The following is a 17,409-nucleotide window of genomic DNA, read 5'->3' as shown; positions in this document are numbered from 1 at the left end:
TACCATGTAAGTTTTTCTCTGTGGGGTTTGGACTTGACCCATAGCTAATGGTAATAATAACCATTATTAATATTATTGGAGACAGGGGACTCTGGAGTCAAAGAGACCCAAGATCAAACCCCAACTCTACTATGTGTTGGATCTGTGACCTTGGGCAAGTTACTCAGTTTTCTCTTTGGTAAAATGGGATAGTCATTCTTCTGTCCTGGGGTGTGTGTGCAATGTGCTTAGAAAGTGCCTGGAATATAGTAGTTACTCAATAAATGACAGCTATTATTATTTAATACTACCTGCAGGGAAGCAGCAGTGGGACAAAACTCATGTATTCCGTTTTGTTAACCAGGACAGAATAATCAGACTATGGCTTCTGGTAGCGCTCATCAGAATATGGCTATGTTTATATTGTTCTCTATACCTTCTAGGATTATAGCTATAGTTTTATTTTATTACAGTGGTTTCAGCTTTATACACATGTACTTTTATACATGTCTAGGGAGCTTTTAAGTCTGGAATAAGAATTGCAGATTTTTTAAAAAGCAAAATAGTAAATAATAGAAAATGTTGCTGCTACTTTAGAAATAGGGTACTTTATCAACTCTATTTTGTACCAGGAAAGAACAGAAATTTGAAGAATCTGCTGACCCCATATTTTTTCATTTTTTTTTTTCTTCTGTTTTGCTGGGAGCCAGAGGCTTTGTGAGCTCTTATACATAGACTCTCAAATGGAAATAGTTTTTTTGGTGTGAACTGCGTATACTAACCTATACTGTGTGGCTATATTTTATGCATTAACGGTTGCAGTCTGATATAGTGTTGAATGAATTTTTCCTCTTAATTCCTTTCACCATTCAATTTAACCCAAATAAAAATGGGTGCTTGAAATGGTTCAGCAGCAATAGAGGGATAGAACCTGCTGTAGGTCAGTTCTTCTCTTGATAGAGGTCTTCTATTCTTATCTCATTGGACATCTTCTCTGCCCCCATTTTTTTCCCCTTCTTTCAAAACTTAGCTTCGCCACCATACTTTCTTTGTAGTAATTTCATTCAAAGCTTACTCTTTTATGTGGGGCTCAGTAATATGTGTATTAGGGTGTCGGGTCCTCTAGGACTCCTCACCTGCCCCTTTTAGGAAGTTCATCAATTAGCAATGATTTCAGCAGTGATTGCCTCAAGTCTGCATTCTCTCTCATTCCAGCCTTCTGTCTGTAGTTCTGTTTTTCTGATCATCTGCACAATGCTTCTTTCTGAGTATGCCTCAAACAAAACATTTATACAGTTCAGCTTCCCACGCCCATGTTATATTCTGTATTGATCTCTCCCTGCTGTGGACTCCCATAGCACACGATTGTCTAGAACACTTGCCTGGCACTTATCACTTAATGCCTTGCATTATTAGTGTACAGCAAGCAATTCGGGTGCTCTATGGTTTACAAGTACTCACCTAGGAATTGAAGCATTATCTATAAGGCTTTTTTTTTTTGAGATGGAGCATTACAGAGTTTTAGAGAGCACAAGACTTAGTAAATCTTTTAACCCTAGCCAGGTCTAGATTTTAACCTTAGTTTGCTACTTGCTTACTAGCTTTGTGGATAGGTCATCCAGCCTTAACTTTATTTCTTTCATCTGTACATTGAGGCTTATAACCCTTCCAACCTCAAAGGTTGTTGTGAAAGTTAAATGAGACGTGAAAAGTTTAAAAATGAAAATTTCATTTTAAAATTGTTGCTTTGGGACAAATGTGTTTCACATTTAATTCTCAAATTTCAGGCATATGAGCTCTTTTAAGTGGCAGAAGGCATTATTACCTATGTGTGTCATCTCCTATTTCAGATTGCAGGCTTCTGCATGTACTGGTGGCTCCATCCTTATTATCCTAGTTGGAATATACCTCCTGGCTTATGAGAGTGATCTCTGATACTGCTCACAGTCTTCCTATTCATTCAAAAATGGCTCTTCTCCAACACATAACTTCTTTGAAGGAAACTAGACAAAAACAGATGAAGAAAAACTTCAGTGCACCTAGGTTCTTGAAAAAGACCTTTTTCTAGACTTTCGTTTTCCTTTTAAAGTTAAATCTGTAGCATACAGAACCTTAGAAAGCATATTCATTCAGCCATTTAACAGTTTTTTAAAAAAATGACCTCCCCTTGCCTAAATTCGCTTGTCATTAATTCTTGCTTTACCCTTGCTCCTGTTCTTTGATGTTCAGCATCAGTTATTTGCACAGTGCAACCATTTAAATCTACACACCACCATGATAAAACCTGGAAAAACAATAACAACAACTGCCATTTATTGAGTTTGACACTTTGTCCATGTACTGTACTTAAGACAATTTTGTGAGGAGTCTGGCACTCGGAGAGGTTAGCAAACTTGCCCAGAGCACAAGTGGGAAGCTGAAATATGGACCCAGATCTGCTTGGTTCTGCTTTAATTCTGTTCCTTGGATTGCAAAGTCCAGATTCCTTTAAGCTCTCTGAAGAAGGAAGGGTGTTTTAAGTACACAAGTGGAGGGGCTGTTGTAAGTCTTAAGAGCCAAAGCAGCTCTAGGGACTACAGCCCCCTCCATCATTTCACCGCCAAGTGCTCACCCACTCCTGGCATGCCGTACTCTCTGCCCGCTGCCAGTAAGCTTCCTGTTTACTCATAGTTTCTGCTTCCTCATAACCTTGGCTTGCATATGGTTTTGGCTTGTTGTGGCCTCTGCTCTACCCCTGGCACTCTTGCAGTTTCTGCCCCCTTAGTAACTGGTTCAGCCATTGGAGTTTTCTGAATCAAATCCCCAAGGGTGAGGATTGGATTGGTCCTGCTCATTTTTTTTAGTCCCAGCCCAGTCATAGGTCACAGGCCTGTGGGTTGCCCTTGGATCAGATTCCCACAGCTTCTTTACCTATCAGCTGAGTGAGGTGAGGGAGGAAGACATAGGACAGCCCAGGCAGCAAAGTCTGTTTCCCTTGAAAGAAGACGAGCATCAGCCAGGTGCGGTGGCTCAGGCCTGTAATCCCAGCACTTTGGGAGGCTGAGGTGGGAGGCAGATCACGAGGTCAAGAGATCGAGACCATCCTGGCCAACATGGTAAAACACTGTCTCTACTAAAAATACAAAAATTAGCCGGGTGTGGTGGCCCATGCCTGTAGGCCCAGCTACTCGGGAGGCTGAGGCAGGAGAATCGCTTGAACTCGAGAGGCAGAGGTTGCATTGAGCCGAGATCGCGCCACTGCACTCCAGCCTGGTGACTGAGCGAGACTTTGTCTCAAAAAAAAAAAAGAGGATGAACATCTCTAGGACAGGTTCTTCCAAAGCCCTGTTTTTACCATGATAACTTGGGTCTCTCTGGACTGTTTTCTTACTTTCTCTGTGTTAGAACGTATTTGTTTCAAAGGCTGAGGAACGTTTTCAGATGAACCTCACCGAGATCTGTCCCTGTAATCACTCTTACAACTAAGCACTTGTGAATAATCAATAATTGAGTGTGTATGTTATATACAGGGTCTCATAGTTACATTTTTTTCCTTACGTTGCATTCTTTGTGTTTGAGTGACTTCATTACATTTTATATTTTGTTGAGGGTAGATTATCTTATCTCTTTGTAATGCTTTACTTACTTAAGAACACAGCACCTACTTAAGTTTGGAACTTTTGAACCCCGGTGGGCATTGTTTTTTTAAACCTATATGCCTTATATTCTGTCCTTTCATGTCATTCACCATTACAGAACATACATTTTGTTGGCTTTTAGATATCCTTCTCTAGCCTTAAAGTCTTTTTAATATTCTTTTAGTATTCTTAGTATATCTTAGTATTTAGTATTAGAATTCTTTAGTTTTCTACTTTAAATTTCATCATCACTTAAAAACTTTTCTTATCCCCATAAAACTATTGCAGAGTGTATCCAATCAAATTTTAGCATTCTGGACTGCACAGCGTCCAAAATATCATGACCTTAGAGTACAGCCATAGAAAAATTAATCGGTGCTGTTCTTTTGTGGTTTACATTGTGGTTTCCTAAGAGACCACTCTTGACAACTGAGGTCGTACAGGGAATTTTTTCCATAGATGCACAGATGACAGGTCTGAGCTGCTGGGGTGTTGAGCAGTAAGTTCTCAGAGAAAGGCACCTATGACTTGAACATTCTGATGAGCGTCTTCTATTTTATACTCGTGCTTGGTAACTTGCAGTAAAGCATCCTAGTGAGAGGAGACAGCAAAAGGGCAGTCAAAACAGTTGTCTAGCAGAAAATAGTTCCAGCAGATACACCAACTTTCACTGAATGCTCATTATACTGTGTTTGATATTTAATCACTTTAAAGGACAGATTTTTACGTGAATTTTGTCTGGCAAGTTCTTACTCGTCCATTGTGCACCTAGTACTGTGCCCGGAATAAGTTACTTTGCTTTTTTTTTTTAAATGAAAAGAATTCGGAATTACATGTGTGTTTTATACGGTTATGTTTAATAGGTGAGGCTTTCCAGTTATCTGGCTGCGGAATGTTGGAAGAGCCTGAGTATGGAAGGGGTTCACTAAGTCACCAGCAGGATATCTAGGATGAATATTTTTTCCAGTTCCTCGCAGCTAGAAAAGCCTTTGAATGGCCACAGCTTTGCCAGAAGACTTCAATTCCACAGGGGACACTGTTTTCCTTAGGGAAGCCAGAAGGCATACGCCTTCACTTTTTAGACAAGTTAGGATTTTTCATTATCATGGCAGATGAGCCTTTCCAGGAAGGTATTAAGAGACCAGAAACCAAGGAAGAACTCTGTAATATTTACTGCGGCGATAGTATTCGGTAAAAGTCACCGTGGAACAGGCCAATTTGAAGGATGGCAAGCCCGTCCCAGTGGCTTATCCAGAGACCGCAGGCTCTGCCAGTCCGGGCTGCCGTGGAGGCCTTCTGCACTGCACAGGTTCGGGGCTTCATACGTCCACGGAAAGGTGGTCGAGAAAAGGGACAGCTTGAGCAGCCTTAGGTCATTTACATCGGGAAACAAAGGGAAGTCCCTCCTCCCTTTGTCTCTTTTTTTTGCCGAGTTTCTGTGTCCTTCGAAGAGAACACATTCGTGTCGCATCTAATAATTAACATAAGGAAGGATTACACTTCCAGTTTTCAGGGAGAAAGGTTTACCAAACCGATACCCTTAAATGATTTTCGTTCCTTGATACTATCATCTTGAAGGAAAGCTGGTAAACTCTGGCTTAGGAATAAAACAAAACTTTACTGATCGTATTTGGGTGAGGGGCTGGGGAGTGGAGAACTGTTTCCTTTGCTAAAATTTTAGCGTGTGAATCGGGGGATGGAGACGTGCAGAGGTTTGAAGGGAGGGTCGTGTGTTCGTTGAAGTAGGGGTAATTGTCCGCACCTTTTCTTGAAGAGTGGCGAGGGGGCCTAGTTTGAAGGTGAAGAAGACAGGGAAGACCCAGGTGCCAGAGTGGTCCCCGAAGCGACGCCCTTAAAAGGGGCTTCCAGCCGGGGTGCAAAGGTGCCATTGGTGCTTAGGAAAGAACCCAGGGGGAAAAAGAACAGAGGAGGGGGGTTGGCTACTCCGAGGAATGTGAGGCATGCGGGGAGCCAGACCCAACCATTGCACCAGAGCGGGGGCGCCGGCGGCTCCCCGGGCCGCCCGGCCCCGGCTCCGGCCCCGAGCCTGGGAGGGAGAGCGCGGCGGCCGGGCGGGCGGTGGGGCGGCGGGCGCCGCGCCCAGCGGGCGGGCGGGGAGGCGCGGGTGGGCCTGGGCGCGGCGCGAGGCGGTGCGCGGCCGCCTCCCCGCCCCCGGCCGGCGCGCTCTCAGGGCGGTGGTTGAGGCCGCGGTAGGTGGGGACGCGGCGGCGCTGCTCCTCCGCTGCCGCCGGGAGAGTCGGCGACGCCGCCAGCTCCGCGCGCGAACACCCGTCCATGGCACGCAGGGCGGCGGCTGCCCCAGCTGCTCGAGTCTCGCCAGCCGCCGCGCCGCACTTTTAGGCGAGTGCGGAGGTCGAGGGCGGAGGGGAAGTCAGCGCGGAGCTGCAGCCCCCGCCGGCCGCCGCCGCGCGGCGAGAGGGAGTTCCCAGAGCTGCCGCGGCCCCGGGCCCGGCCGGCCCCCTCCTTGCGTCCTCCCCCTCGCGGCGAGGCTGCCCCGCGCCGGCGCCCGCACCCGCCGCCCGCCGCCCGCAGCGATGATCTTCCCCAGCAGCAGTGGCAACCCCGGAGGCAGCAGCAACTGCAGGACGCCCTATCGCAAGCAGGTGAGGCGGCGGCCGGGATGCTGCGCCGAGGCCGGCGAGCCCCGCGTTACAAAGGCGGCCGCGCCCGGGGGCTCCGCGCCTCCTCGGAGGGACCGGCTGGGCGGTGACCTTGTTTCCCAGGAAGGCGGCCCGCGGGGACGGCTCGGCCGGCGACCTGAGCAGGGGAGATGCTCTCTCCCCCGCCGCCGCCCGGGCCGGGCAGGTTGGGAAGTGGAGGAAGGGGCAGGGGCGGAGAGGCGGCGAGGGCAGAAGCGCGCCGGGCCAGGGGCTTCACCCAGCTCTGCAACAAGTTTGGGTTTTTCCCGAAACCTTTGTGTGTAGCGGAGTACGGTAATAAGTCGTCTCGCTGGTGTGCAGTCTTCGCTTGGAACCTCAGAGAACCTGTCTGATTCGTAGGAAACCCGGAAGACGTGTGTCTGTGTGTGTGTGTGTGTCTGTGTGTGTCTGTGTGTTTGTTCGCGCGCGCCCCCCTCACTTAAAGAAAAAAAAAAAAAAAGAAACAGGAACTTCTACTGTCACTTTCTCAAGGTTTTCAGTAGCACAGGGAAATCCTGTGACATCCTAGTTGCAGAAGATACTTGGATATGCCTGAGTCATACACATGCTCTTTCCTATTTTAATACCGTTTCATACATTTTTTAACAGATTGAACTCCAAAGCCACTTCAGTGGTTAGATCACAATCCCCTGCCGGGAAAAGGAATGGAGCTGGGAGCTTATAGTTGAGGCCTTTTGTTTTATTTTTCATCTTTGTTTTTAAAAGAAGGTTACTGAAGCCATGTTGTGATACATCTCACAGAGCCTTTCAGCAGCAGCAATAACAAAACCTAGCTTTAAATTATCTAAAAAATGTGCAGGTCTGTTTAGAAAAGGTTAAACTGATTTAGAGGTCAGTGGCAAGATGCTTGTTGAGAAAACAAAAACAGGATTGCAGATATTTTTCCTCCATAATAAATCTCTTGTCTACATCCTTAGCCACTGAGACAAATCAATTAAGTTATTATCCCAGTAAGGATACAAGTGAACTGTAGCCTTCTTGCAGACCGTGGCTCTCTTAAGATCACGAGCGATGACAGTGATGCCTGGTGGCTTCCCTTTAGGTGTTTACAGGATTATTGATTATGTTTAGGTCTTGTTGTCAGAGTCATTCTTTTTGTGTGTGTGTGTCCTAGCATAAGTATATTTGCAAGTATTTTGGCAGTGTCAAAAAGAAATGTTTTCTGCCTTCTGGTGTTTGGTTCTTTTCTATGTTAACTTTCCTTTAAAGAGGCAGTACACACACCGTGGTCTGTGTGCCCTTGATGTGGAAGTCCATGGAACTTTTACCTGGGTTAAGAAGTTCTTTCCTTTAATTAAATAAATAAAATCTGCATTTGTGACTCCGCTGAAGGATATGCTAAGATAGTTAAGATTCCGAAGCAGGCATCTCGAAGTCATTTCATGTGGCTTCATTTAAAAGAAATGCTCTCGGATCCAGTACACTTACGTCAACTTCATAAATGCGACCAATTTACAATAAACATTCCCCTTGCAACCCCTCGTCCCCCACCCACCTCACTCTACCTGAAAAGATGGCTAATTACGTTAGGGCCTTGTGTATTCATTTATTTGTTGTCAAAACCCGGCGGGGTGTTAGCTCTGAAATGGGGAAATGGCTCTGAGGGCGAGGCCTTTGGCTGTGAGGGGCTGGAGGTTTTGTGTGTGAAGGAGGGTAGCCTGCTGGTCTGGAGCATGCTGATAAGATGCTCTTCTTTTCACAGGGCTCTCCTTAGATTCAAAGACTAAAAGGGCTGACTGAATCAGAAAAACAAACAGACTTTCTTTTTTTCTATAGGCAAAGAAAGAAATGAATGTGTAGGCATTATACAGACACAAGACCCCGGGTACCAGTGGTATTTGAGTCAAAGGTTTCTTTTGTTAGTATTTAGCCATTCACTGGGAAAGCACACTTCCAGCGCGGGGACCTGGTTACCATGAGTGACTTTGTGATCTCATCCTGGCTTAGGCTAAATGAGAAGTCTAATTAATGCTTTTTATAAGATTTTGTGATGTTAAGCTTCAACCTTGCAGTTCATATTAGTTTGTTCATTTTGATGAAATAATTGGCAAATTTTAGGTATGTGATGCTGTTTGATTTTAGTCTAGAAATACATAATCAACTGTTAGAGCTGATCTCAGATAATTTGCCCGAAGAAAAAAAGAAAAATGGAATGTAAGGAATACTTTACAGTAACCTTTGGAAAAAACACTGTAATGGTTCGGAATCACACTTGCATTATACATACATAATAGTAATAGCTAACTTTCATTGAGTACTTCACTACCTGCTGATTGCTGTTCGGAATGTTTTTGGCAGATTAACTCATTTAGTCATCTTGAAAGTCCTATGATGCAGGCAATATTAGTATATCCATTTTACAATTAAGAACACTGAGGCATAGATTTAAGCAAATTGCCCAAAGTCTGTACAACTCAAAGTGCAGAGCCAGAATTTGAACCCTGACAATTACTCCCTTCAAACCACCACACTACAGCTGCCTGCCTACATGTACACCTCAATAGAAACCCATAGAGAGTTTATCTGCATCATTGCCCATCACCCTTCTAATCTCAGAAGACCAGTTTAGGGATTCCTCCCACCTTTTTGGGGAGGGAGAACTTGTGAGCTAGGAGGTGAATGATGAAGTAAATGGATGATACAGATGGTAAGTTTGTGATGTTTGGAAGCAGCATTGATATAAAAATATGGCTGTGCTGAATGATTGTACAACTCTTAAAGCTTTTTACATTTTACGTACACAGTCATCTCTCAGCATCCGAGGGAGATTGGTTCCAGGATGGCTCAAGTTCCTGATATAAAATTGCATAGTATTTGTATATAACCTATGTACATCCTCTCGTATTTTTTAATCTCTAGATTACTTATTATACCTGATACAATGTAGATGCTATGTAAATAATTGTTATACTGTATTATTTTCCAATTGTTTTATTGCTATTTTTATTGTTTTTCCTAGAAATATTTTTAATCCGCAGTAGGCGGATGCAGAACCTCTTTATACGGAGGGCCGACTGTGTAGGAGTGAGCTAGTTTCAGTTAAAGCAGAGGTGGTTGGTACTCATCCCTCACCTGCCCCCACGTAGTGTAGCCAGGGCATACGGGAGTACTGATCTCTGGCATCATCTGGGATCAACAGGATTTTCCTGCCTCACAGGCCTGTGAGCACATTAGAAATACACCTGCTCAGCTCAGGCCAAAGTGAGAAGCTTTTGAATGGAGTGATAACCCAGTAGGCAGTATCTAGATAAAGATGATTGGTTCAAGTCTCAGTGGACAAATGTGTACGTTCTATTACTGTTGACTGTGACTTTGAAGTATATGGTGTTCATTAAGCAAATCCAATCTGATTATATGAAAAGAGCACCCAAAAACCAAAATGAAACCATTTATCAGGACTTTTGTAGCTGTGAAAATATTTGTGTGTTTTAAAACAAAAGAAGTGATTTATACTCAAAGGCTTTTAGATATAGAAAATTGGTATTTTCATTTTTCCTTTGTGTTGTTTCTTGAATTCTTTTATTAGCTACTCCTCTTCCTGTTTCCTTACTTCCTTTCATTTTGGAACTGCTTTCTTGAGGTAGTTAAGTTACAAACCAACCATACTTTGGTTTCTGCACATTGTGGCATGTAGGAAGGCCTTTTTTGCTGAATAGTATGTTGTCCTAGTGGTTTCCAGTAGGGTTTTGGAGGTAGGGGAGTGAATGCAAAATTCTCCTGCCTGTGTGTATGTGTATGTTTATGTCTGTGTGTGTATTTCTTTTTCTTTACAAATGATCTTGTCCTCCAATAGTTGTACTTGTTAAATGTTGCTAACTTTTGATGAGGGAAGTACTTATCTTCCCAGTTTAAGTAGATTTACATAGTTTACTGCCTTCTTCAAGATTAACTGGGTGTAGCTGCACGTGAGGAATTCAACAGTGATTCAGTGTTTGGCCTTGTTTAGAGGATGACATACAAAGCTGTTGATTAATCCTCTTCAGGCAGTTTCTGTTCACAGCAATTTGTGTTTAGTAGATTGGGTTTTGTTAAAGTTTGAAGATTAAACTTGTGCATAGAAGATATTTAAATGAACACTGCCTGAAACAGTCCCAATTTGTTGTTGTTGTTTTAAAGTAAACGTTTTCAAGCTACAGAGATTGGAGGTTTAGGGGAGAGTAGCAGAAAGGTAAATTGGTATGTATAAGAAAAGTCTTGGCCCATTTTTATGTTATGTTATCTCTATGTATTTGTGATCAGGTAGGATCTATGAGTCATGATGATGATGTTTTAAAATCTGCCCATACATAACCATTTGAAAACTGTACAATTCATCATGATTGTCCACTTTTTCTACTAGGGGTCCCTAGTAGAAATGTCCCATTTTGGCATCTCACTACATGGCCCATAGTTCACTTCAGGTTTTGAACATATTTCTAGTGTTTTGCTTTTCCTTATTTTCAGAGATTACTGTCAACTGGGCTTACCATATATTAGTAGTACTTTTATTTTTGAGACCTTTCTTGGTCGGGAGGGTAAGAGTCTATCTGATCCAGGTTTCTGAGAATATATTTATAAAGTACTCAGCCAGTAAATAAATATTTTAAGGATGTATAAACCTCAGTCATACTTAATCTTCATAGCATCCATAGAGAGAAGGTCTGGAGTTTTGAGGCAGTGACATTAAGTGGCCTACTTGGTGAAAGCTAGGTCCCTGGAGTCAAGGGCTGGGTTTGCTACTAGGAGGAAGAAGGAAAGCCTGTCAAGAACAGCTGTGGCCTCACTACACTTCTCTTTACGTGGCCTCCCAAAGACATGTGGCCCACAGAGTGTCCAGATTTCAGATGTGAGAATTGTAGCTTTTGAATGTATTAGTGTTTTTTGTTTGTTTTATAAATACTTTCACAGATAACATACTAGACACTGAGTTAAATTTGAATTTCAGATAAACAGTGAATAATTTTTTAGTATAAGTATGTCCCAGATTTTCATCATACTGCATTTTAAAATTTGCTAAATCTAGCAACCCTCTCTCAGGGAAATCCAGTTCACTTTTTAAAACTAGTTATAAAAAAAATCATGATAAGAAGACATACTATTCTTACTTTTTCCACTGAAAATTTTGCCCCTTAGCATATTCCTTAGGCCCTGATAACAATGCACATTTCACATCTTACCTTCTTGAACTATTTGGTCCGTGCTTCCGCCTGCACTTTACCTAATTGAAAGACTATAGCTTAAGTTCTGGCTCTACCATTTGTATGCTTTTTCACTTAACCTCCCTAAGTCTGAGTTTCTGCTAAGTAAAGATAACAGTGCCCACTTCACAGGGTTGTTGTTGTTAATCCTTCTAAGGTGCTATTATTAATGTCCCCACAGAGCAAGCAACAGCGGGTGGTCCTAGGCGACTTCTGTGTGGTCTAGGGAGACCTTGACACGGTCGCCTAAGAATGGACTGTGTTTACAGCCTCTAAGAATGGACTGTGTTAGAATGAGAGGCAGCCTGAAAAAGGAGTAAGGACCTGAGGTTGAAAATGAAATTCTTAACCACATTTTTTTTTAAAAAAGAAAGTACCAAGAAGTAGAAAAGTGGATCCCACCATATTTTTAAAACAGTTGGTCATGGTTTATGCTCTCGATAGCAGAATTTGCTTCCTCTCTGGGGAAGACTTTCAATCCTTTCTTCTTTATTTCATGCAGATATATTAGGAAGGTAAAAAGAGCATTGATCATTCTTATCAGTGAAAAATGCTACTTTTTAATTTGCTGGAAAACAGATGTGATTATTAGTAGATGCATGATTATTTCCTGAATTCTTTCCTTTGTATTGTTTGTATGTTTGATTTTCAAAGATATTGTCTTTGCATTACTCAGAAAAATAAACATTTTTTTTGTCCTTGGACATCTGTAGGTGTTTAGTGGGTGTTTGTTTTTAAACTCGCATCTGTACAGAGTGCTTTGCTTAACACATTCTAAAATCTTGGTGTAAACTTTAAAATAGTATAGAACACACCGAGGAAAGGAAGAAAGCATTTCCTGGAATTAGGATAAGGTGGAAGAATTAAATGGAGCAAATGTAATCCTGGACTAAAATAAAAATCAGTATAACTGTTGGGATTTAGCACTTACTATAACAACAGCAGCAGCAAGAAACTTGGTGTTACGCAGAACAGTACCCTAATAAATAGAAATCGATGTTGGCTCTGCTTTATTCATTTAAACATATGGAATTTCATAACAGAATAATGTAAACTAGAGATTATCTTTTGTTTGTCAATTGTATATGCAATACAGTCTCAAAAATGTATTTTTAAAAACTGGAAGGAAATATGCCAAAATATTAATAAATGGCTTCCTCTGCTGTAGAATCACAAGTGACTTTTTTATGATCCTTTACATTTTTTACAACCATCCAGTCCCTCTTGTCCCCTACAATGAGCATGCAGTCCTTTGGTTATCAAGAAAAAGACTGTGAAAAAAACAAAGCGAAACAAAAAAAACCTAACAAATTGTATTTTTTAAATTTCTCAAAATTGTGGTGAAACCCCAAAGAATTCATTTTGAGAATTTCAATCAAGCGTGAAGGTACTGCTTGTTTCTAATGCCTGAGTTTTGAGGGGTGGTCCTTTCCTATTCTTTATGTATTTTTTTATTTCCTGCAAACTCCTCTACTACCTTTTTAGAAATCACTTATTTCTGACAGATACTTTTTATACTTAATAACTTAAAATTTTCCTATTTTTATACATATTTTAAATAGGCCTTCTGTACTTTTTAAAATGTTTTTAAGGCACAAATTTATCTACAGAGTTACTGAGGGGGAAACATAGCTATATATGTGAAATTTCATATTCTATATTACTTTTCCGGAGAGTAGCTATTCTAAATATTCTAAATATGGAGGCATTATCACACTCACCTGTTTCATTTGACTTACAGCTGTTTTGTGGACAGATACATTTTCTCCATATTTAATTTCTATATTAAATGTGACAGACAAAGACTGTCCTACCTATGTTGGAATCCTTTGGGTTTATTTTATTATGAATACATACGATTGTCTTCATTGCAAACTTCCTTTTTGGCTCTTAGCTTCTTCTTTTTTTTTTTTTTTGTCATATATATGTTTGTATTTTTCCTTTTCTTTCTTTCGTTTGTTAAATTTTATTTTATTTTATTTCCAGTTCCAGGATACGTGTGCAAGCTTTTCGCTTTTTGAAAGGGCAGTGCAGTGGAAGGTGTGGCTTCTTTAGAGGCTTCTTTAATATATAATGGAAGAGTAAGGATTTCTGTAAGAAGTACAAGGTACCGATAATGTCAGCATTGTAGAAGCAGTTGTTAGTGTATAACCCAGGGGAGTTTTCAGTGTGTCTGGAGAGTTTTAGGTGTGCACTGCAGAGGGTGTAAAGCTCCAGAGCTAGAAGGGCAGGAGGGAGTGCTGAAGAGAGGGAAGGGGAAGTAGGGCTAAGAGAGAAGAAAGCACTATTACCTTGTCCGTTTCTTACTTTGCTAGTTAATGTATCACTTTACAAAATGGGTTCCAGTCTCATTGTTTTGGTGCTATGTATGTTGGGAGCAAATATGTAGCCTCATTGTTTTGAATTATCTCAGATTCTTACATCTCCCCCTTTTTTTCTTAGTTATCAATCCTATCATCATTTTGTTTCTCTGTTCTAAGATAAGATCTCTTTGTCTCTCTCCTCTTTGGAGAACTGCCTATAAAAATCACCTTTTTGGAAGACCATTTGTGATCAACCCAACCCTACCAATTCAGATAGTCTAGAAAGTACTTTGGCTCTACTTTGTATTCTCAGTTTTATATGTTAAACGTATCAGACCAGTTCTAAGAGAGTGAATAGTTCTTTTGTTTAACTGAAAGTTTAACAGGGGCTCAGAAACATCGAGTTATAATTAATTGAGTTGTAGGTGTAAGTGATTGTTTTTTTTAAAAAAGCAGACAGGAATCCTTGCGAAGTAAATGGGTGGCATGCAGGAGAAAGCACTGGTGCACATTAGGGGAGAAGCTGGGCAGGGAAACCAGCTAGCTAGTTGTTAAAACAGCTGAGCACTGGTGAGGACCCAGAAGAAGTCAGTTAAATTGTAGGCAGGAGGAGTGACCAAATTTTGTAGATATTCAAATACAGGAAGCCCTTAAAATTGTATGCAAAATGTGCATACATTGGCTATTTCCTGGGTAGAGATTCATAGCTTTCATCCATTTGTCAGAGGGATCTGTGTCTTCCAGAAGTTTTTGTGACTGCATTTGGAAGGAGAGGGAGGACTTGACCAAACTTTCTAACTCAGGAAACAGGATAATTGGTTGCATCATGGAAGGTGACATTTCAGGTAAAAAGAACATTGATTCAGCAGAGATTTGAAGATAGAAAACATGGGCTTTATCAGGGAAGCAGTGGGTAGTTCAGGTTAGGTTGACTGCAGGGTAGAGTTTGAAGAACAGAGGCCAATAGGAGCAAGCTTGTTAAATTGGTGAGAGCAGAGTCTGAGTTTAGAAGGTATTGTTTCAGTTGAAATAAAGACATAAAATGTGGCAGTGTGAATGTATTAAATAGAATGGATTCAAGATATTGTGTAGAAAGAATTGACAAGATTTGGCTGGTGGCTGGCTGGATGGGGATGGGAAGATCTTGGGAATATACCATCGTAGGTTTCTAGTCTTAAATGATTGGGAAAATGAAAAGTTACTGCAACCTTTTTTGCTCTGGGGCTCAGTGATGAGGAAAAATCCAGCCTTTCTATTACAGGGATTTTCTACATTATTATTATTATTTTGCTGTTAAAATAAATTGGAGAGGGATTGTTGAATTCTGATACTCAGTGTCCAGACACCAGGGATGCATAATATCCTGCAGTGTCCAGGTCAGTTTCTCATAAGGAAGAATCATCCAGCCTAAATGACTAATCCCACCCCCCTAGTGAAAACCACTTGAGGAAGTTATTTTGGTTGGGGAGATGGTTGTGTTTCTTTACCGCTCCCTTGAGATTACCTGGAAGTCAGAGTAGAAGCTGGCTCACATGTCTGCATGGATTTTCGTGTTTGTCCTGGATCGTCTCAATCACATTGTTATATGGCAAATTTCATTCTTGGTAATATATGTCATTCATAACTATACAGTCACCTTTAACCTCTATAGTTCAACAAGTACATTGGTTATTTAAAACATCTCCCACCTCAAAGGAATATGGAAGATGGGCAGGTAGAGTGGTGAGTGGTTTAGAGTATTCAGCCTACCAAAATAAAAGAATTTCTGGGGAAAGGCAGTGAGTTCGGTTTGGCCATTTTAACTTGTCCACGTGAATTACACATTATTCTTCCCACTTGCCATCCCAGGCAGAAATTGCTAGCAAGCAATTAGAGAACTGGAGCTCTGAGGAAGAAGCACAGAAACTTCTCAGACTATTGGTGGAGCACTGAGAATGGATTAAAGCACTCCGAGGAGAGAATGTGTCAAGACAAGAGATGGGACAGACTTCGGGGAGCACAGATTCTACACTGGGCAGGAGTAGGGGGGAGCCTTAGGCAAAGTAGGGGGAAAGAAGTGGCAGAAAACTGAGAGAATCCAGAAGGTGTCACAGAAGCCAAGGAGAACAAAGTTTTAAGAAGAGGTGGTCAGCTCCATTAAATGTTGCCAAGAGGTCAAGAAAGACAAAAGTCTAGTAAAGGGCCATTGGAAATATCCATTGGGAGGTCTTTGTAAGCTTTTGAAACAGAAGTCTCAATGGAGTCCTGTGTGTGTGGTGGACAGGAAAGGAGGGTGGAGGCAGGGGTGGGGGAAGCACATTCCAAAGGGTTTAAAGAGTGAATGAAAGAAGAGGGTGTGTCTTTAGGAAAATCAAAGGCCAAAGAGAGAGTTTTTTCCCTGAAAATTTCAAGTGACAACCTAGAGAGAAAATTATTTCAGCATTTGACTGTGTTTGTAGGTAGAGCAAGGTGCTAGAAAAAAAGAGGGAATATTTGGAAATAGGACTTACTTTTATGAAAGGTTGAGGCAGGATTAGTCTTATAGAAAAGGGCTCCTTAGAGGTCTTCCTGACAGTGATTACAGGAAGGAGAAAGTGGGTTATGCTAGAGATGGCAGGAAGGCCAGTGAAGCTCACCTGTTTATAAAAGCTTAGGATTCAGTAAGGAAGCAAGGTTGTCTGTTCAGATTCTATAAAATAAAAAAGATGAGATTTTCAGTTTAAGGAGTATGACAAAAGATTTGGAATAATGCTCTTGGGAATTTGGTGAGCATTCAAACAGAGATGAGTGCAAGGATGACTTAAGCAGTAGTAAGGACTCATGGGAGTTCGGAATATGAGTTGGCGTGGTGTCCTGACCCTCCATCAGCAATAAGTAAGGGAAAGCATCTGGATAATGGGTTTGTATAGGGTTTGACATTGGTAAGATGAGTGTGCTGTGAAAATTGAGAGCACTGTTACAAAGGCTAAGAAAACTGGTGAAATCAAGAAAGACAATGAGCTTTTGGGATAGGGAGGGGCATGGACATTCTGATAAGATCCTTCCGCCTAGGGGAAGTCCCCAGACCTCGCGCTGAGAGTACCACCTGCATACGCAGGTAGACATTCCCCACCGCGGTAGCTCACGCCTGTAATCCCAGCACTTTGGGAGGCCGAGGCAGACAGATCACGAGGTCAGGAGTTCGAGACCAACCTGACCAACATGGTGAAACCCCGTCTCTACTAAAAATACAAAAATTATTTGGATTTGGTGGCGCCTGCCTGTAATCCCAGCTACTCAGGAGGCTGAGGCAGGAGAATTGCTTGAACCCGGTAGGCGGAGGTTGCAGTGAGCCGAGATCGGGCCACCGCACTCCAGCCTGGGCGACAGAGTGAGACTTCCTTCGTCTCAAAAAAAAAAAAAAAGTCCCTGGGAGAGAGAGGTGAAACCAACAGGCTACTTCAGAGAGGAAATTCTGAGGTAAAAGCCTTGAAGGTAGAGTAGTCCCGGGATCCTTACCTTGTGGACTTGTTTGGAGGATTAAATGAGATAGTACATATGGGTCTGTCTGGCACCTAGTAAGAACTCAGGTGGTTATAATTATTAAGATGAGGTTCTTGTATAAATTACACCTCCTTCTAACTACTGTTGTAATATTTGTATAAGTCAGATCATATTTCAAACAGATTCCACC

At 41.9% G+C, this 17,409-nt stretch overlaps 1 protein-coding gene across 11 annotated transcripts in view; it reads left to right on the top strand.

The window, feature by feature from the left end:
• RBMS1 (RNA binding motif single stranded interacting protein 1) overlaps positions 1–17,409 on the top strand; it is a 214,896-nt gene that overhangs the window by 74,910 nt on the left and 122,577 nt on the right. For 2 of the 11 annotated variants that reach the window (XM_021923653.2, XM_021923652.2), the window contains exon 1: positions 5,715–6,220. The exons of the other annotated variants lie outside the window; for them this stretch is intronic. In XM_021923653.2, coding sequence (XP_021779345.1) covers positions 6,152–6,220 — 69 coding nt within the window. In that variant the 5' untranslated portion in view covers positions 5,715–6,151. Of the gene's footprint in view, positions 1–5,714; positions 6,221–17,409 lie in introns of those variants that run through there. 11 annotated transcript variants of the gene reach the window in all.

The sequence above is a fragment of the Papio anubis genome, chromosome 10, assembly GCF_008728515.1.
Source record: "Papio anubis isolate 15944 chromosome 10, Panubis1.0, whole genome shotgun sequence".
Taxonomy (NCBI): domain Eukaryota; kingdom Metazoa; phylum Chordata; class Mammalia; order Primates; family Cercopithecidae; genus Papio; species Papio anubis.
The sequence above is the reverse complement of the archived record's forward strand: the minus strand, read 5'-3'. Positions and strand labels throughout refer to the sequence as shown.